This window comes from Eriocheir sinensis, chromosome 1 (assembly GCF_024679095.1).
Source record: "Eriocheir sinensis breed Jianghai 21 chromosome 1, ASM2467909v1, whole genome shotgun sequence".
Classification (NCBI taxonomy): domain Eukaryota; kingdom Metazoa; phylum Arthropoda; class Malacostraca; order Decapoda; family Varunidae; genus Eriocheir; species Eriocheir sinensis.
The window spans coordinates 33165480-33188981 of NC_066509.1; the positions used below are offsets into that span (position 1 = coordinate 33165480).

General features: G+C 42.9%; 1 protein-coding gene across 1 annotated transcript in view; it reads left to right on the top strand.

The window, feature by feature from the left end:
• The first annotated feature begins 2246 nt into the window (after window positions 1-2246).
• Window positions 2247-23502, top strand: part of LOC126998630 (kin of IRRE-like protein 1) — a 57005-nt gene continuing 35749 nt past the window's right edge. Inside the window, exon 1 of the mRNA XM_050860607.1 lies at window positions 2247-2279. Coding sequence (XP_050716564.1) covers window positions 2247-2279 — 33 coding nt within the window. The remainder of the gene's footprint in view (window positions 2280-23502) is intronic.

The following is a 23502-nucleotide window of genomic DNA, read 5'->3' on the forward strand; positions in this document are numbered from 1 at the left end:
AGGACGGAACGACTTATAAAGAAGAGAAAGGAGAGAAGACACAAAGGCAAATGGAGACAGAGAACCAGAAAGAGAAAGGGAAAGAAAGAAAACAAACAAAATGTGTATAAACAGAAGACACACGGAATGCCAAGACAAGCGGGAAGAAAAAAAATGGACTAAGGGGAAATTAGCCTGAAAAAAAGTATAAATGAACTGAATGAGAGATAGAGGGAAATGATGATGTGGAATGGCCAATGGCATGGAAGGAAAGGAGGGACAAAAGGTGAAAGGAGGAAAAGGACGGGAATGAAGGGAAGCAAGGACAGACAGAAGGCGAAGGAAATGGTAGAATAATACGGAAAAGAAGAGAAAGAAAGCTAGAAGGGACGACAGGAAGAGAACTGGAGGAAAAAATAGAAGGAAATATAAAACAGGAGGAAATGAAGAAATAATGAAAAATAAGAGGGAAAGGAAAGCATGGATGAACTGAAGGGAAAAGACGATACGGGAAAAGGTAAGAAAAGGGTAAAACACAAAATGAGAGAGAGAGAGAGAGAGAGAGAGAGAGAGAGAGAGAGAGAGAGAGAGAGAGAGAGAGAGAGAGAGAGAGAGAGAGAGAGAGAGAGAGAGAGAGAGAGAGAGAGAGAGAGAGAGAGGATCACATGTTGGAAGGTGGGATGAGAAGGGAAGTATTAGAAGAAGCAGGAAGAAAGAGGAAGGAAGGAAAGAGGGAAACAACGAGGGACTTGAAGGAAAGGAAGGAAGAAAAAAAAATAAAGGGAAAAGTGAAGACCGAGTTAAAAATGTAAAGGAATGGACAGGGAAAAGGAAGAAGAAAAAACAGAGGAAGAAACAAACGAATGAACGAACAATCAAACGAAGGAAGGAATGAAGAAAAACAAAGCAACAAAGCACACGTGAACAAGGAATAGAGGCAAATTAATGAGGGCAAAAATTAAGCTGGGAGGGAATGGAGGAAGAAAGGAAGAAGGAAAAAAGATAGGAAGAACGAAAAACAGGAAGGGAGCGAGATGATAACATTAGTGCTCATATAAGGGAGGAAGAAGAAGGAAGAAGGGAAGGAAAAAGGGAAGGAGAGACGGGCTGAGTGCTTAGAGGCAAAGAAGAGGAACATTAAACCGATTACCTTCCCATCTAGTAAGAGGAAGTGTAAGATGATTGGTCTGATGATGCTTTGTGTGGTGAGGCGATTCAGCCGGTGTGTGTTGTCGATTTAGGGAATGTAATGTAGGGAGAGGAGGAGGAGGAGGAGGAGAAAAAACTAACCTATTCCACCGTTCGTCAGGGGAAGGGAATCAAGTTAGTCGTGCGTGTGACTTTGGCGGTGAGAAAATGATACTTGTGGGAACGTTCAAGCAAGAGGGATTACGCATATTAAGCTGGTTGAAGGCGAGTCTGTGGTAGTGGAGAAAAAATCTTATTACAACGCTTAAGCTTAGTAAAAAAAAGTAATGAGATGGAGTGTGGCGATGAAGAAAATGAGAAGCCCAACATTTAAGTTTGGGAAAGAATAGAGTTAGCGAAAGGTGTTACTGGTAAGAAAATGATACTAGGAAACGTTGTTGGTGTAGTAATGGGAGTAAAATGGCCTATTCCAATGTTTGAGTTAGGGAATAAAGTTTTCATTCTCACTATCAAAACCACGACCACGTTCTTCAGTGAACATCCCTTCGACTGCCATCATCATCTTCCTTTCAGCATCCACACCACTAATGCACTATTCACCTAACATCTGTAAAGTGTGCCGCGGAGACCAAGTCACCCCCTCAGAAACGCATCTCCTACCTCCTTATCCCGTTTTCTTTCTTTTATTTCAGTTTTCTTTCTCGGTAAACAGAAGGCAAAATATTGTCTATTGAATGCTCTCTCTCTCACACACACACACACACACACACACACACACACACACGCAAAGTAATTGCACCCACTCGTTATCTATGAACAACTTTATGAAAACGAACAGCTTCCACAGTTACTGACCCCCTCCCTCGGCCCCTGATCTCCCGCTATCCCCCATCCAGCCTTTTTACACCCATTAACTCCTTTTCTCACCCCCTCTCACCCATCCATGCCTCCTCACTAATCGCACCCACCTCCCCCACTAACCAATCATCCACCTCCCAATCACTTCCATCCCACCCATTCTCCCGTCACCCGCTTCAAACACACCTATGTCATTTCCCTATTCACGCATCTATTACACCGCCACCCGTCTCTCCGCTGGGTGACTGTATAGCGAAAGAATGGCGGATGAAGAGGTGGAGGAAGAGATGGAAGTGGTTGTTAGGTGGAAGGGATATAATGGGCTGCAGGAGGTGGCAAAGAAGTAGTTGGTATGGTAAAGGAAAATAAGGTGGAGAAAGAAATGGAGGTGGTAGAGGAGGTGCAGGAAGAGATGGATGTGGTAGCTATATGGAAGGGATGTGGTGGAGGGAGAAATGGATGTGGTGGCTGGGTGGGAGGTTGCAGTGGAGGGAGGTGGAGGAAGAGACAGAGGAGGTGGCTGGATGATGGTGTGAAGGTGGAGAAAAAGGAGGAAGCAGTGGAGGTGGTGGGCGGGTGGCGTCTAGCGGTTGAAACGGAAGTGAAATGTTGCTAAAAGTTTCGTTTTCCTTACGGTTTGTTTAGTTAAGTTTCCAAGTATTCCTCGTGATATGTTGGCCGATGCTGTTATGTTCATGAACCTTTTAATTACACACACCCACACACACACACACACACACACACACACACACACACACACACTTCAACACTTACGTACATGACGCGGCGACTTGAAGACACACGCCCCACCTTCTTTCTGTAAAAAAAAGCAAATAATAATAATGCCGTTAAGATTTTTTGGTGTAGAACTTTCTGAATTCTCAAAGTTAACTCGATGACACACATTTACAAAAACTTGTACTTTTGTAATAATATGACAAGTTGTAAAAAAAAATATCCACTATTAAGCATTGGAAGGTTTGACTCCACGCTGGGAAAAACAACAGATAAGCAGACTGAGACGAACACACTAAAGTAACACTAGACAATCAAATACGCACGCAGAAAACAAACACAAGCATACAAGATAAAAGGTAAACATGCACTAATAAACAAGTATGCAAGCACACAAAAACACAGTAGAATAAACACACACATACACAAAGAAACACCCCACACTCACGCCACACATACACACACATACAGACTCTCTGCATCCCAAAACACTTGCCTCCTACCTTCCAACACACAGCAACGCCCTTCTACCATTATCCTATCCCCCCTACCCACCCTCCCAATCACACACACACAAAAAAGAGAACGTACACAAACTCGTCCTGGCCGCAACATATACTCTCAAGTAATGGACGGCGGTTTCTTTTGATTTTGCGGCGCCCTTGCCATTAAGTCGCGAATTTTGGAAAATCAACCGCTTTGGTGAGAATCGCCACAACTCCCTTATTTATGGGGCTACATAAATGTTTTTGGTATCAATCGACGGAAAATTGAAAGGGCTATATATTTTTAATAAGCTTCCGTGCTCAAAAAACGACTCGAAGGGTATATATATATATATATATATATATATATATATATATATATATATATATATATATATATATATATATATATATATATATATATATATATATATATATATATATATATATATATATATATATATATATATATATATATATATATATATATATATATATATATATATATATATATATATATATATATATATATATATATATATATATATATATATATATATATATATCTATATATATAAATTAAAATGATTTTAATACGAGATAGTATTTATATTGAGGTGTTCATATACGATTTGGCGTCAGGAAGGTTTTTCGTCGCTTCGCGTGAAATGAGTCAGATTCGGAGAATTTTCGTCGCGACTTCTGGTCAAGCTCGAGCAAAAACTACTGAAGCTAGAAAGGCGTGCTTGGTGGCAAATGAAAGCTCTATTAATACAGATTAATAATAAGAAAAACTATTGGAAAGCACTATATGAAAAAAAAAAGTTATAAGCAAAAAACTAGGACGTGTCCAAATCGCGGCAAAAGGCCGAAAGGCGAAAAAGGCTAGGTTTTTTTGTGACGGCTCGACGACAAACAAAAATCGAGCTCATATCAAATAAACTCGAGCTCAAAAAAATATATAGAGGGCTACATGCCAAAGTACATCTAGAGGCAGGCAACAGTAATGCCACACTAGACAAAACGGCAAAGTGCCCGAGTTCGTCAAAAATCAAAATCGGTACGTAGCTATAGCTACGAAACTACTGGGACTAAGGAAATGCTATGCATCATATTGGAAAGCAAATTGGTAGGGCTAAATTATTTGTTAAATAAGTATTTTTTTTTTTTTTAATTCTCAAAAAAGAGTGGGTTTCAAGGTTGGGAACTCAAAAATAGTTGTGCGAAATTATTCGAATTGTTTTACCGTTTCGAGTCGGTTCTTGAGCCCGGTCGCTTATTAAAAATATAGCCCTTTCATTTTGCCGTCGATTGATACCAAAAACATTTATGTAGTCCCAGAAATAAGGGAGTTATGGCGATTCGCACCAAAGCGGATGATTTTCCAAAATTCGCGGCTAATGAGAGGACTGGGGCAAGTGTCCGGTCCATAGTGTAGGGTTCACTGCATATACAGATGAAGTCTAAAAATAATACACTCCCGTAGACTTTTAAGGGAACAAGTTAAGACAAACCAAACACAGCAAGCACGAGTCACACACGAGTAAAACACCGCCCTTCAGCGTTGCAAGGAGGAGAAAAAAAAAACACGGAACGCTACGGACAAAAAATAAAATGGTACGAAAGTTAGAAAAAAATGTTGACCTTGGGCGTGAGGAAAAAGTAATTAGAGTACGAAGTTGTCTTCCTTGTAGTCCTCAGGTAACCGAGGCCGTTCAGGTGAAAAAATGTGGATAAAAAGCGTATAATGTAAAAAAGTAATTTGTGCTTCCAAGTTGAAAAAAATAGATGTGCACAAAGAGAGAGAAGAGGGCGGGAGACGGGAAGAAGGGTGGCACTAACAGGTCAGTATGGGGAAGTATGGGGCAGGTAAGGATAGAAAGTGGAAGGGAAGGGAAAGGGGAAGGGAAAGAAAGGGAAAGGAAAGAAAGGGAAGGGAAAGGAAGGGAATGAAAGGAAAGGGAAGCGGACGGAAAAGATGGGAAGGGAAGGGAAGGGAAGTAAAAGAAGGGAAGGGAAGGGAAGGGGAAGGGAAAACAGGGAAATGTGAGGGAAAGGAAGGGAAGGGAAGGGAAGGGAAGGGAAGGGAAGGGAAAGGGAAGGGGACATGCAGGTAAGGATGGGACAAGGGGGGTTGGGGACAAGGGCAGCTCACCTGGCGTAAGTAGTAGCAACATTAGTCTTAAGAAATGGGAGATTACCTGCGTGATGAATGGGAGGATTATCTAAAGGGGGAGGGGGGGGAGACAGGACGAGAGGGAGTGTTTATGTTGGGTGTGGAGGAGAAGGCAGAGAAGGGAGAAACAAACGAAGGAGGAACAGGGAGTAAGGAAGAGGGAGAGGATACAGAGGGAGGGTCCTGTTGGAGGGAGAATTGGAGGGAAAGGGAGGAAGAGAGGAAGGAAGAGAAAGGGAGGATATCTAAAGTGGAGAGAGATGAGGGAGAAAAGGAGGGAAAGGAAGGAAGAGGGAAGGAAGGAAAGGTTCTATTAAAGGTGATGAAAGAATAGAGAAAGGAAAAGAGATGGGGAATATCTTAAGAGGGGAAGTGAAAGGAGAGAAGGAAGGAGTAGCAAGGAGAGGGAGCGAGGGAGTGGAACATCATATGAATTAAAGTTGGAGGGAAATGAAGGATAAGAGGAAGGGAGATAGGGGAAGAATCTAAAGTAAAGAGGAGAAGAGGAAAGGAAAGGAGGAGAAGGAGGAGGAGGAAAAGAAGATGAGGGAGGGAGAGGAGAAAAATAAATAGTTATATTGTAGAGGGATGGAGGAAATCAGCGAGGGATGATAGGAACATGTGTGGAGGAAACGGGAGGAAAAATTATTGAAGGAAAAATGTGACAAGGGAAAAGCAAGCCTGTAATGAGATAGACAGATAGATATAGATAGTTGAACATAGATACAGATGAGGTAACTATTAAATGCATATCAATTAAGAAAAGAAAGGTAAAGAGAAGAAAAAAATAGGGAAGGAGGGAAGGTAGGAAGGGAGGAAAGAAGAAAGGAAGGGAAGGAAGAAAAGGAGGATAAGTGAGAGGTAGGAAAGGGTTGAGTTAAATATTGGGAGAGAGGGAGGGAGAGAAGGAAGAGAGTGAAACATGCAAAGACCGAAAGGGAAAGTGCGAAAGAAGAGAAAATGGAAAGAAGATCACTGAGGAGAAATGGAGTAAAAAGAGATATTATTTATTTAAGGAAAAAAACGAGAAGGAAACTGAGTAAAAATGGAGAGAAAGAAAAAGACAATAAAAACAGAAAAAAATAAGTGAAAAAATAATTGAAAATTACAAACAAACAAAAAGGAAAGCCAGAAGACGGTGGAAAGAAATCTGAAAAAAACGAATGAGAAGAGAAAAGGAAAACTTATAGAAGGCAAAAAATGGAGCAGAATGGAGAAAAAGAAAGCAGCAAGAAAAGCAAACATGGGATGGAAGAAAACCGGAGAAAAACATGAAATGAAAAGCAAAAAAAATGACGAAGAGAAAGAGAAAATGATGAAAAAGAGATCAAAGAGAAGAGGAAAGAAGGAAAACGAGGTCATGAAAATAAGGTGAAATTCAGACTAAAAACGAAAAGAGGAAAGAAAAAAACGATTAAAACGAGAGGAGGAAAGAAAACGACTAGGAAGAAAAAGAGAAAACGATGAAAAGAGAAGATCGGAGAGGAGAGAAGGAAAGAAAAAGAGGTATATAATAAAAAGAGACGTTCGAGATATCCTGCAGGAGTCCCAGAACCCCAACAGGGATCCAACAGCAAAAGTGGAGTCCTGGAATACCTGCAGGAATATTTGAGCTACGGGAACAGGGCGGGATTCACGTGTCGGAGAAAATATATAAAAGTACTACCAAAGAGCAAGTGAAAAGAGAGCGAGAGAAAGCGAGCTGGAGCAAAAGAGAAATGTGAATAGATAGACAGAAAGAGATAAAGAGATAGAAAGAAAAATAAATAAAAAGAAAAGAAAGAAAAAATAAAAAAAAGAAAGCGAGGAGAGTACTTTCAATATTGGAATGAAAATTATATTAAAAAAAATAGAGGGAATTAAAAAGAAAACAATCACTTCGAAATCTGGTGAAAAAAAAAGAAAAACGTGAAAATGAAAGTATAAAAAAATGACTGAATACTGGAACAAAAATCTAGAATGCTCAAAGAAAAAAAAAGAAAAAACAGTATCAACCTGATTTAAGAAAAAAGAAAATTAATAAAACTACAAAAGCAAGAACCATGAAAAAAAAAGATCATTAAAAGAGAATACGTGTACCGAGCAAGTAACAAAACTGAAGTACTGTAAGAAAATGAAAAAGGAAAAAATGGCACAAACGCTACAAACTAAGCGTCAATATTTCTAAAGACTGCAAAAATAACACTAACACCGAACATCACTAAGGAAAAAAATCAAGACAGGAAAAAACAGGAAGGAACACAAAACGGGAAGAAACACAAACCCAAAGTAAACCTGAAAATCACAAACAAAAAGCAAACCGAAAACAAACCAGATAACCAACGAACAACAGCGTTCCAGAGCGTCCTTTAACACCGCCACCACCACCGGACAGGACGCTGTACAGGAGTGGCGGCACAGCGGCGGGGCGTCAGCACGGCACAGCACGTCAACGCCGGAGGGACGCATTAGCATGAACAGAGGAAAATATGCACTCGGATAAACCAGCAAACAAACAGACAAACAGAAAAATATACAGACAGAAAGATGAATACTGAAACAATCTCACAGACAATTACAACACACACACACACACACACACACACACACACACACACACACACACACCATAAATACACACATGAGCTCACTAATTAAATACAACCAGCATTCTCTTTCTTCCGCTCTCTCTCTCTCTCAGATCTATTACTATTTTTCTCATTAAAATTTCATCAGGCTTTCTTCTCTTTCATATGACAAAAAGCTTTCCTTTCTAATTATTCTCTTCCTCCTGCTTCTTCTCCTCCTCTTCCTCTTCCTCCTCACCGTCATCATTCTCCTTCTCTTACTTCATTCTCTTCCTCTCTTCTTTCGTATTGTTGTTGTATGGTGTGATGGATGTGATTTTTTCCTTTCATTTTTTTCCCTCCTCCTTTTCCGCTTTCTCCTCCTTCTCCTCCTCCTTAGTCTCCTTCTCCTATTCCTTTTTCTCTTTCACATATGGTTGTTGTATGGTGTGGTGGTTGTGATTTTTTCCTTTCTTATTTTTATCCTTTTCCTTTTCCTCTTTCTCCTCCTTCCCCTCCTCGGTCTCCTTCTCCTATTCCTTCTTCTCTTCTTCTCTTTCACATATGGTTGTTGTATGGTGTGGTTGGTTGTGATTTTTTTTCTTTTCTTATTTTTCTCCTCCTCCTCCTCTTCCCCTCCTCCTCTTCAGTCTCTTTCTCCTTTTCCTTCCTCTCCTCCTCTCTTCAGCATATGGTTCCCTCTATCACCTCGGACAGGGCTTGGCAGTTAATTGAGAGTTTGATGGAAGGGAGATCAAGGAAAGGGAGGATAAAAAATAGGGCTTGCCGATGACGCGGAATAAATAAATAAAGTGGGAGAGAGTGACAGCTAGACATATAGATAGATAAATAGACAGATAGATAGATAGAAGTAGACACAGAAAGACTTACGGACACACACAAAGACAAACACACAAATTAAAAACTCAAATTCCTCACCAATCTGAAAACCAAACCAAATAAATAACTACAGAGAGATTCCGATATAAAAACACACGGACACACACACAAACACATACAAAGGACTCAAAATTCTTCACCAGTCTGGAAACAAAATACCAAACCGTTTCGCGACTGCCAATAATACAACACACCAAACCAAACCAGACCAAACATAACATTACTTTGCCGCCCTTTCCTCCTTTCCTCCTCCTCCTCCTCCACACACGCTAACTCAAACAGACTCGGGACAGTATTGCTTCCTCCTTCTTCAGCTGTGACGGGGCAAGATAATGCTGTCATCTATTCCCTGCAACACGCCCCCTCTCCCTCCTCACCTTCTCCCCCCCCCCCCGTCCCAGAGAAAACGGAGACGCTCACGAAGTCAATCAAGGGGAAACGGAGGTAGATTTATGATATTTCCAATCCATGCGACTGTCACGTACCAAGAAAGTAAAAAAAACATTATAATAGAGATGAGTTTCTCATAAATATTTGAAATTCTAGAGGAAATCTTTGAAAACCTAAGTGGCTCATTGTACTCAAATTATTTATACAGTGGAAAAAGATAAAGATTGGTGGAAGGTAAAAATATGAATGTTTTAAAGGAAAGAACTAAAGAGCTGCAGAAAGAAAAAGGAATGAAGAAAGAAGAACTAAAAGAAAATGCACTAGAGAAAATTACGGACTAAACCATTTATATATTTTTTTAATTCGAAAACTTATATGATCTCTTGTACTAAAATAAAATGATACATTGGGAAAAGACACAGGTTAGGAGGTTAGGAGGAGGTAAAGTGTGGAATTAAGGTGAAAGACGGACGGGGTGGTAATGCGCGTGTCAGCCCCACCACACTGAAACCTCCTTGAACCTGAACTTGAGGGGTGGAGAGTGACAGGGTTGGTGGAAGAATGGGGGTTAGGGGGAGGTAACGTGTGGAATTAAGGTGAAAGACGGACGGGGTGGTAACTCGCGTGTCGTCCCCCACGAGCAAAAGATAGGGAAAGGTATGGGGAGAGATGGTGAAGGGTGAAGGGGAGAGGAAGGGAGAAGGGGAAGGAGAGGGGAGGAGGAAGGATGGGGAAGAAGGGGGGGAGGATCAGGAAGAGGTGGCGAAGGGAGAAGTGAGAGGAAGGGGAAGGGAAAAGGGGAGGAAGGACTGGGGAGAAGATAAGGAAAGGTATGGGAAGGGAGAGGTGGTGAGGGGTGAAGGGAAGTGGAGAGGGAAGGGGAAATAACGGGAGAAAAGGTTAGGGTGAGGGGAGAAGAGGGGAAGAGGTCAAACATAGCAAAGGGGCGACTAAGGGATAAAGGGAAGGGGAAAGTGGGGGTAATGGAGAGAGAAAGGGAGGAGGGAGAAACAGGGAAAGGAAGAGCGATAAAAAGTGACGGAGGAAAAAGAAAAAAAATGAGAGAAAGGAGAGAAAGTGGAAAAGGTAGGTAGGTAAGAATAAGGGGAGGAGGGAGAAGTATTGAAAGATAAGAAAGGGAGGAAAAAAGACAGGGAAGAACAGAGGAGTGAAAATGAAGAATAATTTTTTTTTTCATTTGAAAGATAAGAAATGTAGCCACACACATGCATCGAATCACTCCCCACAGATGCGACACTCTTGAACGATTTGTTCCGTAGAAGTGGCACCGTTCCGTGGGATGTGTTCCTCTGCATGGTGATTGTAATCAGCTGGCGAGCCGTTCCTCTCAGTGTGTTTGTGGTGCTTATTGGCACTCCTCAATCATTATTATAAATCACCAATCAACGACAGTTACTGTTCAGCGGGTATTGAGAAATGCACCCGCAATGTACGTCAACTGTACGTCGCTGAGCATTTGAGTTTGATCACGACTCTGTGTACTCACCCTGTGCTCACAGAAAATCACCACCACTCGGCTTGGCGCTTCTCTTGACACGACTTCTGGTGCGGGAGTTGGTGCCTGGATTTGTCTGTCCGTAGAAATGCCTTGGTTCGTATCTTGGCGAGACGTAGCTGCTTGAGTTGTGCTGGCGGTGCTGTGAGTGGCGGTTGTTTGTGGAGTTGTGTGCAGCATTCCGGCCCCTGTTTTGCTGGAAGGAGTCGTTGCTCCGCTGTGTCGGCCTCCCGAGGTGCCGAGGTGCGCCTCGCAGCGAGTTAGAGGCGGATCTAACTGACTGGTGGTGAGGCCTCGAGGTAAAGTTGGGAGACCGAGTGGCTTGGAGCGGCGCGGCGTATCTGAAGTAGTCGTGGCCACGGTACAGCTCATGTTCCTTAACTGGGGCGCGGAGGTTACCAAGGTTGAAGCGCACATGTTTTGGACAGGTGGACCGTGGCATCTTTTCTCCCTTAAGGATACCTTTAGGAGACTTCCCTCCAATAGTGGTATTCATCGGTGTACAGCCTGCTTCTCTAACTGTTTGCTCCTGTAGTGTATTGTGTTTGTTTACTGCGTCCTTTACTGGCCCTTCCTGTGGCTTCATTTTTCTATCCTTTACCTTTTGCGGTTGAGAACGAATGCTGGAGAGAGGGAAGCCATACTTGAAGTAGTCGTAGCCACAGTACAGCTCACGATCCTTGACGAAAGTGTTCAAGTCTTGGAAGTCAAAGCGCAGACATTTATGAGCGGTGCTGGCCGTCTTTCCTTTCTTGAGGATCCCTGTGAGATGTTGTGGCTCAGTGTTTTTGTTGTCTGAATCTGCTGTTTTCTCTGTTGCTGTTTTCGGAGGCTCTGGCAGTTTGCTTACAGCTTCCTTTGGTGGCTCTTTCTGTGGCTTCACTGTTCTTTCCTTTAGCTTTTGCAGCTCAGAAGGAATGCTGGAGAGAGGGAAGCCATACCTGAAGTACTCGTAGCCACAGTACAGTTCACGATCCTTGACGAAAGCGTTCAGGTTTTGGAAGTTGAACCTGACAATTTTCTTGACCGTGTTTTGAGGTGCATCCTGCTTTTTGAGGCTGCTTTTGAGGGGCTTCTTTGGTGGCTCGGTAACTGCCTTGCCCCTGCTGGAAGGAGCGTCCCCAGCAGTGCCTTGATGCTCGGAGGGGAGCTCTTTGATCTTTTTTCTCTTGACCTTGAGCTGAGTAATGATCAGAGTTTGAACACTCTTGCCACGGCTCTCCGGCGTCCAGTCCTTTACTGCGACTGTTGTTTCGTCCAATGGCTTGTTGGCCCTTTCTCTCTTGACCAAGTGGACTGTAATGATGATGGTTTGAGGCCTCTTGCCATTGCCTTCCTTTCCTCCATTTCCTACCACACCGTCAGCATCCTGGGTGTCGGAGGGAAGTTCCTCCTCCACCACAGCGAGAGGCTGAGCTGCGTTCTGCAGACAGACCAGGCTCAGGGACGCTCGTCCCTGTTCGCCCGCATCGTCCTGGGCACCCGCGTTTTTTATTTCCTCGACGAAAGAGTCGAGGTCCTCGGAGGGGCTGGGGCACGCCCGCCTGGCGAAGAGCCAGTCGAAGCACCCGCAGCAGTTAGCCTTCTTCATCTTTTTTTGTTGAGTCATTTTAATGTAAATGAACACTGTTTAGCAGGAACGTGCAGGTCATCAACGTTGTGCTCTTCTGGGATGGTTTATTCTCGTCGTGTGCTGCCTTGGCTCCACCGACCACTGGGAAGAGGTGGCGAAGGGAGAACATAAGAACATAGGAGTCTGCAAGAGGCCGGTAGGCATGTACGAGGCAGCTCCTTTGACCCTAAGCTCCCGTGTATCTAACCCCACCTAATATCGCTGTCCATGAATTTATCTAGTCTATTTTTGAATGTGACAATTGTATTGGCACTCACCACGTGACTGCTAAGCCTATTCCACTCATCCACCACCCTGTTTGTGAACCAATTTTTGCCTGTGTCCCTGTTGAATCTGAATTTATCCAGATTAAACCCATTACTTCGTGTCCTACCCGGTTCTCTTACCAACAAAACCTTATGAATGTCTCCCTTATTAAAGCCCTTCATCCATTTATAAACCTCGATCATGTCTCCACGCACCCTTCCCCTTTATAGAGAATGCAAGTTTAACTGTTTGAGTCTTTCCTCGTATGGCAAGTTTCTCAACCCCTGAATCATCTTAGTCACCCTCCTCTGCACCGATCCTAACATTTTGATATCCATTCTATAGTAAGGTGACCATAACTGAACCGCATAGTCAAGATGAGGTCTAACTAATGCTAAATATAGTTTGAGGAAGACTTCGGGGCTTCTGTTGCTTACGCTCCTTGAAATAAATCCCAGTACCCTATTTGCTCGATTTCTAGCTTGAATGCATTGTGCCCTTGGACGGAGATCAGAGCTCACTAAGACCCCTAAATCTCTCTCGCACCCAGGCCTGCTTATGAGAGTGTCATTTAAGCAATAGTTATGTGAGGGGTTGTTCCTACCTACACTCAGAATACTGCACTTCCCTACATTGAACTCCATCTGCCATTTATCCGCCCAGTCATACAATCTGTTGAGTTCACCCTGGAGAATACTAGCGTCCTGATCCGACTCAATTACTCTACCGATCTTGGTATCATCTGCAAATTTACTAACATCACTACTAATTCCTGTATCTAAGTCATTGATATAAATAATAAACAAAAGTGGACCTAATACCGAACCTTGTGGGACCCCACTCGTAACACATCCCCAGTCAGATCTTTTACCATTGATTTGCACTCTTTGCTTCCTATTGCTAAGCCACGCCTTGACCCAGTTCAAAACTTTACCCTCTACTCCGTGAGCCTGTAATTTAAGCAACAGTCGTTGGTGAGGAACTTTGTCAAACGCTTTACTAAAATCAAGATAGATTACATCATAATTTTCATCTCTGTCAACCGCCTGAAATACTTTATTGTAGAAGAACAAGAGATTGGTGAGGCATGACCTACCTTTTGTAAACCCATGCTGCGAGTCGTGAATTAAGCTATGTTTCTCTAAATGCTCCCGAATGTTCCTGGCTATTATGGAAAGTGAGTGGAGTGGAGTGGAGAAGTGAGAGGAAGGGGAAGGGAAAGGGGGAGGAAGGATTGGGGAGAAGATAAGGAAAGGTATGGGAAGGGAGAGGTGGTGAGGGGTGAAGGGAAGTGGAGAGGGAAGGGGAAATAAGGGGAGAAAAGGTTAGGGTGAGGAGAGAAGAGGGGAAGGGAAAGGAAGAAGTCAAACATAGCAAAGGGGCGGCTGAGGGATAAAGGGAAGGGGAAAGTGGGGGTAATGGAGAGAGAAAGGGAGGAGGGAGAAACAGGGAAAGGGAGAGCGAAAAAAAGTGACGAAGGAAAAGAAAAAAACGAGAGAAAGGAGAGAAAGGGGAAAAGGAAGGTAGATAAGGATAAGGTGAAGGAGGGAGAAGTATTGAGAAGTATACAAACATAGGTATAAGCATTGTATAATAAACATGGTTTAATTCACGACTCGCAGCATGGGTTCACGAAAGGTAATTCATGCCTCACCAATCTCTTGTCCTTTTACAATAAAGTATTTGAGGTGGTAGACATAGATGAAAATCATGATGTAATCTAACTTGATTTTAGTAAAGCATTTGACAAAGTTCCTCACCAACGACTGTTGCTTAAACTACAGGCTCACGGAGTAGAGGGAAAAGTTTTGAACTGGGTCACGACGTGGCTTAGCAATAGGAAGCAAAGAGTGCAAATCAATGGTAAAAGATCTGACTGGGGATGTGTTACGAGTGGGATCCCACAAGGTTCGGTTTTAGGTCCACTTTTGTTTATTATTTATATCAATGACTTAGATACATGAATAAGTAGTGATGTCAGTAAGTTTGCAGATGATACCAAGATCGGTAGAGTAATTGAGTCGGATCAGGACGCTAGTATTCTCCAGGATGAACTAAACATCTTGTATGACTGGGCGGATAAATGGCAGATGGAGTTCAATGTAGGGAAGTGCAGTATTCTGAGTGTAGGTAGGAACAACCCCTCTCATAACTATTGCTTAAGCATGTCTGGATGCGAGAGGGATTTAGGGGTCTTAGTGTGCTCTGATCTCCGTCCAAGGGCACAATGCATTCAAGCTAAAAATCGAGCAAACAGGGTACTGGGATTTATTTCAAGGAGTGTAAGTAACAGAAGCGCCTATGTCTTCCTTAAACGATATTTTTAGCATTAGTTAGACCTCATCTTGATTATGCGGTTCAGTTATAGTCACCTTACTATAGAATGGATATCAAAATGTTAGAATCGGTGCAGAGGCGGATGATTCAGGGGTTGAGAAACTTGCCATGCGAGAAAAGACTCAAACAGTTAAACTTGCATTCTCTAGAAAGGCGAAGGGTGCGTGGAGACATGATCGAGGTTTATAAACGGATGAAGGGCCTTAATAAGGGAGACACGAAGTAATGGGTTTAAACTGGATAAATTCAGACTCAACAGGGACATAGGCAAAAATTGGTTTACTAACAGAGTGGTGGATGAGTGGAATAGGTTTAGCAGTCATGTGGTGAGTGCCAATACAATTGTCACATTAAAAAATATATTAGATAAATTCATGAACAGCGATATTAGGTGGGGTTAGATTCACGGGAGCTTAGGTTCAAAGGAGCTGCCTTGTACAGGCCTACCGGCCTCTTGCAGACTTCTACGTTCTTATGTTCTTATGTTCTCTATCTCTTGTTGACCTCTTCCTTTATCCGCTGTACTTACTTTCTTCCTCCCCTTTCTTGTTATTCTTTTCTTTTCCTCTCTTCCCTACTTCTTATTTTCTTATTTTCTTCATTCTATCTCTTCCGTCACCCCATTTTCCTCTTCTTACTCTCTCCCATTCTCTTTTCTTCCTTTCTTCCTCCCCTTTCTTGTTACGCTGTTTTATTTTCCTTCCCTACTTTCTTCCTATCTTTTATCACTTGATCCTCCTTCTCTCTCCCTTACTTAATGCCTTTCTCCCTGCCCTTCGTTTCATCTCCTTTCTTCCTTATTTCCTATCTTCTTTCGTTTCTTCATTCCTCTCTCTCTTACGTTCACCCTCCTCTCCTCCTTCCCGTTATCCTCTGCCTCGCTTTCCTTGTCTTCCTTCCTCTCTCCCTCCCCTTCCTTGTAATCTTTTCCCCTTTTACTTCCTTACTTTCTTCCCGTCTTTTATCGTTCGTTTCTCTCAGTTTCTTCCTCCCTGTATTGTTATTCTTTTCCTTTCCTCTTGTTTACTTACTTTCTCTCTCGACCTCTTTTTATACTTTCCTCGTTTACATCGTTTCTTGCTTCCTACCGTTTCTTTTATTCCTTCTTTCTTCTTTTTTCCCATACATTATCTTCTCTAACCTTTACTCTTTCCTCCCCTTCGTGTCCTTCACACTCCTTTCCCGTTCTTCATTTCCCTATATCAATTCTCTTCCCATTCATTATCTTATTTCTCCCCCTTTCCTTTCGTCCCCTTCCCTTCCTTTCCCTTCAGTCCTCCTTCGCTTCTCTCTCTCCCTCCCCGTTCCATTCATTCCAAGGATTATAACATTCACCTAAGCTGCTTCCTAATATAGTCCAATGTGTTTTGAGAGAGAGAGAGAGAGAGAGAGAGAGAGAGAGAGAGAGAGAGAGAGAGAGAGAGAGAGAGAGAGAGAGAGAGAGAGAGAGAGAGAGAGAGAGAGAGAGAGAGAGAGAGAGAGAGAGAGAGAGAGAGAGAGAGAGAAACAGGATAAAAGACAGGGACGAAAGATCAGTTGGAGACAAAAAGGGAAGTCACACGAGGATTTGGGGGAGGAACACAAAGAAACACAAAGGAAAAACAAACACCAAACCTGCTGGTCCTTACGAGGCTGTTTGTGACAAGCTACACTAACTATCTAATCAAAGGTGGAAGATGAAGGACAGCAAATGCGAAGGCTCCCCCACCCCCCCAACCCTTCAGCCAAAGCTGGCAGGAAAGGAAAAAGAACCACGCAGCATGGACAAACTGCATGGAAATTATGATTAATTATGGAAAGAACTACCATTACTGCTACCACTAACCGGGCGATAAAAGCGGACAAGGACACCAGTATTCGAAAGAACTGTACGTTATTACGACAGGTAATATCTTAAGCCCCGTTCACACTGTGCCGACTCTGGGCCACGACAACCCAGCGACTTTTCCATTTGACAAGTTGGTTACCACGCTCCAAGAAGGGGGGGGGGGGATGGTTTTATTGGGGTCTTGCTGTATTGCCGACTGTCTGGGACATGTCGTGCTAACCCTCACGACTCCAGACTCCCGTCACGACGTCGGCGCAGCATTCGGCAACAGTCTCAAGACCTCTTTCAAGACATGCCCGACACTTTCACATCAACACCCAAGACCTCGTGTACCCTAGAGTCGTGGGTAGTCGTGGTCCAGAGTCGGCACAGTGTGAACGGGGCTTTAGTTGCTGGTTCGATTCAAAATACTTGTCTAATCAATTCTTGAAGGCAGGCCGTAACTGTTGTACTATCAACGACATCACAGGGTAGAGAATTCTAAGCATTAACGACTCGATTGAAGAAGAAGTGTTTGGCTTCGTGCGACGATAATCTTTTACCACTTATCTTGATATTGTTATTTCTTCTTGTTCTATTTGATCGATCAATTGCAAAGTAATCTTCCGAATAAATATCACTGAATCCTTTTTTGGAGGAGGAGGAGGAGGAGGAGGAGGAGGAGGAGGAGGAGGAGGAGGAGGAGGAGGAGGAGGAGAAGGAGGAGGAGGAGGAGGAGGAGGAGGAACTAGAAGAACATGAATTAGAACAGGATATAAAAGAAGCAGGAGGGGAAGAAGTAGTAGCAAAACAACAAGCATAAACAGGAGGAAGAGGAAAATAAAATAAAGATACCAGAGTGGAGAGATGGATGAACACTGAAAGAAAGAAAACGGAAGACGAGGAAAAATAAGAAAAATAAACATGAGAACCAGAAGTACGACCATGAGTAAAAAAGACGAAAACAAGGAGGAGGAGGAGATGGAGAAACAGAAAAAGAAAAATGGAAGAAATAGAGGAAACAAGAGAAGCAGGGGAAGGAAGAGAAGCATGGCCAGAAACAGGACCTGCAGGCTCAAGGGAAGAACATGGACAAGGACGAGGAGGAAGAAGAGAAACAGGATAATAATATGGAAGACGAAGAAGAAACAAGAAAAAAAAATAACCAAACCAGTACCACGGGTAGAAAAGAGGAGGAGAAGGAGCAGAAGCAGAATTTGCAGCAGAATCAGGAGGTGACCCGCAACACACACACACACACACACACACACACACACACACACACACACACACACACACACACACACACAATAAAACACACACACACACACACACACTCCCTCGCCCGTAACTTGCCGCGCCAAGCCAAATTGTACTACTCGAAGCGCTAAACTCGGGGCACCAACTCGTCAAAGTGAGCGGGAATCCGTGCATTAAAACGGCGGACAGGCGGGCGGGGGCGGAGGGGGGGTGGGGCGAATGGGGGGGGAGGGGGGAGGCGAATGGGGGCGGGAGGGGGAGGGGAAGAGGCGTGATGAGAGAGAGTGAAAGAGAAAAAGGTGAATCGATAGGCAAAAAGATGGGGAGGAAGAGGAGGAGGTAGATGAAATGGGAAATAATGACAAATACTAAGGAGGTGGAAGGAGGGTGTGTGACGGGAAAAAAAAAAACGATGATCAAAAGGAGGGAATGAAAAAAAAAAAAAAGAAGCCAAGAGAGATGGGAGGAGGTAAAGGAAGTGGGAAGTGAGAAAAATGCTGTAGGGAGAAGTAAATAGGAATGTGCCATGACTGAAGAGGTAAAAAGTGTGTGAGGAAGAGAAAAAAAAGTAAAAGGTGAATGGATAAGTAAAAAGGAGGAGGTAGATGAAGTGAAAAATAATGCCGTGAACAAGGAGGTAGAAAGTGTGGGAAGGAGAGAAAAAATACAATGATAAAGAGAGCGAAAAAATCAAAGTGAAGAAAAAAGTGAACGGACGGTGAAAGCAGGCGGCGGCCGAGGAAACGGGCAAAAATTACGCAAGTTGAAAAATGAGTATATGTGATGGAAGAACAATGCCGATGATCAAAAGAATGAGAGTGAAAGAGTAAAGGAAATTGCTAATCGAAACGTAGTTAAGAGTTAATTATGATGATGATAAAGGTGACGGTGGTTCTGGTGATGGTGAGGCTGCAAGTGGTAATGATGGTGGTGGTGGTGGTGGTGGTGGTGTCTGGCTGGCTGGCTGGTCGTCCCCTTTGACATTCATTTTTCATATTAATTTTATGCACCACCGAAAAAACAATCTTTTTGGGGGTGAGAAATTGTTTGTCCATCTGGCGCCGCGTCGCTCGTTTGTGTCACGTATGGCTGTGTTGTAGTGCACAGTATTTCAGCTACCAATATTTTAATTATGATAATTATTATTATTATTATTATTATTATTATTATTATTATTATTATTATTATTACCATCATCATCATCATTATTACTATTGTTAGCATTATCATTAATATCATTATTAATATCATTATTATTATTATTTTTATTATTATTATTATTATTATTATTATTATTATTATTATTATTATTATTATTATTATCAATATCATTATCATTATTATTATTATTATTATTATTATTATTATTATTATTATTATTATAACTATTATTATTATTATAATTATTATTATTATTATTATTATTATTATTATTATTATTATTATTATTATTATTATTATTATTATTATTATTATCATTATTATTATTATTATCATTACTACTAATATTATTATAACTATTATTATTATTATTATTATTATTATTATTATTATTATTATTATTATTGTTATTATTATTATTATTAATTTATTATTGTTATTTTCACCATTATACCTCACACCATCACATCGCAGAACAGGTATTATGAGAACATAAACACAATGAGTCTGCAAGATGTTGGTAGTATCTAGTAGTGGTAGTAGTAGTAGTAGTAGTAGTAGTAGTAGCAGTAGTAGTAGTAGTAAAAACCAGATGTGGAGCCACGACATTTATCATCAAAGAAATTGTCACCCTGTTAAATAACTACATCCAGAACACACCACTGGCGCCCCTATCCCTGAAAACTGTATTCACTCTCCCCCATCTCTTCCTCCAAAAAGCACACCCAAAAACCAAACAAGCCGAAAATATCGAGGCATTAAGAAGGCGAGTTGCCTTGTGGCAAACTAACGAGTTAGATGCCCTCCTTGGAGAAGCCAGAGCCATACAGGAGAGGCTCCCCGGACCCCAACAAAACAACACCTCCACAGAAGACAGGGCCCGGAAGTTTGCAGACAAAATGCGACAAGGCAATGTTGCGTCTGCAACACGAGCCTTGTCAGAAAATTCCACACGGGGTGTGCTTCCACTCACCAGGGACACGATTAATCAACTCAAGAAAAAACATCTTCCACCGAGTGACCTGAAGGGACTGAGACTGGCAGGATGTCACCAACCACCGAATCCAGTTATATACGAAAGGATAACAGGAGAGATAGTGTGGAAAAAGGCCCTCCAGACTCGTGGCAGCGCGGGGCCCTCAGGACTTGATGCACGGGGATGGCGAAGCTTGCTAAGCAGCGCCAACTTTGGCAATGCAGCTGGTGACTTGCGCAACACCATTGCAGCACTGGCAAGAAAACTCGCCTCCTCCAGCTGCCACTATGTGGACGCCCTGACTGCATGCCGCCTCATTCCCCTTGACAAGAGGCCGGGATGCAAGCCAATAGGAGTCGGAGAAGTCCTGCGGCGCATCGTAGACAAATGCATCATGGCTGTCGTCAAAGAAGATGTGAGAATGGCAGCAGGGAACCTCCAAGTTTGTGCGGGGCAGCAGGCAGGAGGAGAAGCAGCAGTCCATGTCATGCAGGAGATATTCGACCACGTGGAGTGCGAAGCAGTGCTTCTTGTTGACGCCAAAAATGCCTTCAACACAATAAATAGAAAGACTATGATACACAACATTAAAACCAAGTGCCCTAGCTTAGCTATGTATGTCGAAAACACCTATACATACCCGAGCGACTTATACATAAATAGCCACAGTGGAAAAGTGAAAGTGTTAAAATCATCTGAGGGAACAACACAAGGTGACCCAATAGCCATGGCTATGTACGCCCTGGGCCTATCAGTCCTCCAAAATGAAATCGCGTTCGCAGAAACACGGGTGAAACAGGTGGCTTATGCGGATGACCTCTCAGGTGCTGATAAAATCTCAGACTTAAAAGGGTGGTGGGACACTGTGAACACCGCCGGCCCTGAGATAGGATACATCCCTAGCGCCACCAAGTCTGTTCTTATTGTCAAACCTAAACATTATGACCATGGGGAGACAAAGTAGCTGAATGGGTGAAGGAAATAGAAGCTTTGTCTGCCATTGCCAAGACTGAGCCACACGCTGCCTATTCAGCGTACACCCACGGCATCCAACATCGGTGGACGTTTCTGATGCGCACCATCCCCGGCATCAGTCCACTCCTTCGACCACTGGAAAATGCCGTCAAGAATGTATTCTTGCCGGCGCTGGTGAACTCTCATGCTTTGGGGGAGGAGGAGAAGGATATGCTAGCACTTCCCCCAAGACTGGGTGGGATGGGGATCACCAACCCTGAGAAGCTGGCAGATAAGGAGAACCAAAACTCCATCAGCCTTACCAGGTCACTCATCAACAGGATCATCGCTCAGGAGGCAGAGGGCGAGATAGACCAAACAGAAATAAGAGATATTAAAAGAAAAATCTCAGAAGAAAGGCAACAGGCCCAAAAAGACGAGCTGGACCGTCTTACACACCACTTGTCCACAGAAATGGGTAGAAAAATACACACAGCACAGGAGGCAGGCGCCTCTAACTGGCTAACGTCATTACCAATCAGAGCAAAAGGCTTCAGCCTCAACAAACAAGAATTTGTCGACGCCATTGCTCTGAGATATGGCTGGCCGATTGAGGGACTGCCTGATCTCTGTGCATGTGGATCACCAAATGATGTCACCCACACCATGACATGTAAAAAAGGAGGCTTCGTCTGTATTCGACACGATGAAGTGAGGGATCTGACAACCAGCATGCTTGGGGAGGTATGCCAAGACGTCACTACCGAGCCGGCACTGCTTCCCCTGGACGGCGAACACCTTCGGTACAGGACAGCCAATACCTCACAGGAGGCACGGGTTGATGTAAGCGCCCGCGGATTCTGGGTGCGCGGACAGCGGGCGTTCATGGACATCCGCATATTCGACCCGATGGCTGCCTGTCACCGTGAGCTGCCCCTGCAAGCCGCCCACCACAGGAACGAGCAGGAGAAGACAAGAGCATACGGTGAAAGAATCCAACATGTGGATCAGGGCAGCTTCACCCCCCTCGTCTTCACCACATCCGGCGGGATGGGTCCCAGGGCCCAATGCTTCTACGCACGCCTCGCGGAACTAATCTCAGAAAAGAAGCATCAGCCAAGGAGCCACGTTGTCGCCTGGATGAGGTGTCGCCTCTCGTTCTCCCTGCTCAGGTCGGCCATCCTATGTCTCAGGGGCACCAGACACTCTGGCCCAAAAGCCACCAACATCTCCAATATGGACTATGAAGCCACAGTGGTGGAGAGTGACATTAGGGTGGGTCGGGAGTGACTTGAGTAGTGAAGGAAAGGGGGATCTAGACGTAATAGATGATAGGTGATTTAGTGTCAGGTAGTATTAGTGATATGGTTGGATGCCACAGTCATTAGCGAACAGAGTTGGGGCTAATGACCTCCAAGCTATGGAGCCCTCCATGATTATGTGTCGGGAAAATAAACATGGGTGGAGGTATCATTTATGTAGTGTAATAGTAGTAGTAATAGTAGTAGTAGTAGTAGTAGAAGTAGTAGTAGTAGTAGTAGTAGTAGTAGTAGTACTAGTAGTAGTAGTAGAGGCTATCTAGGGCAACACCTGTCAACCCAACCTTACCTATCCCCAATATCCGTGATTTTTTCTTTTCAGTAGTATTTATCGTATTGGCACTCCCAGCGTGACTGCCAAACCTGTCCCACTCATCCACCACGTTATTAATAAGCCCATTCTTGCTAACGGTATTATAATTATTATTATTATTATTATTATTATTATTATTATTATTATTATTATTATCATTATTAATATTATTATTGTTAGTAGTAGTAGTAGTAGTAGTAGTAGTAATCCGTTGTATATCGTATCATAGAACAGTTATTACTATTATCATCTTTTATTAACATTATCATTAGTACTATCATTATCACAGAAAACTCATTATAATTCTTAGCTCATCAATATTCCTATACTCCTCTTCGCTTTTCTAAAATCCAAATCAACTCAGAAAGAAATTTATCATCCATTCCAGCACCTTTTATCATGTATTCCCCACCACGACTCCTGGCCTCTCGTCAGTCCTCCTGCCATTACATTTTACACTCAGTCATTTTTATCGTTTCTGCATTTTTACAGTCTTTTTTAATTGTTTTATTACATGGTTTTATTACTACGCCCTCACATTTTTCCCTTTCTCTCGCTCATGATTTTTGTCGGGCGTGGTCATTCGTTTCATTTCCACTTTTTTCCACCCTTTTTTCGAGGGTTCTTCCATTATATGACTCCAGTGGGGCTGTTTTTTCACTATTATCTGTCTCACTGTACGCATGTTTTTGTTTTAATTTTTAGGCGTTACTTTCATCACGGTTTCTATATTTCGCTCCACGCATGTTCATTTAGCATAAT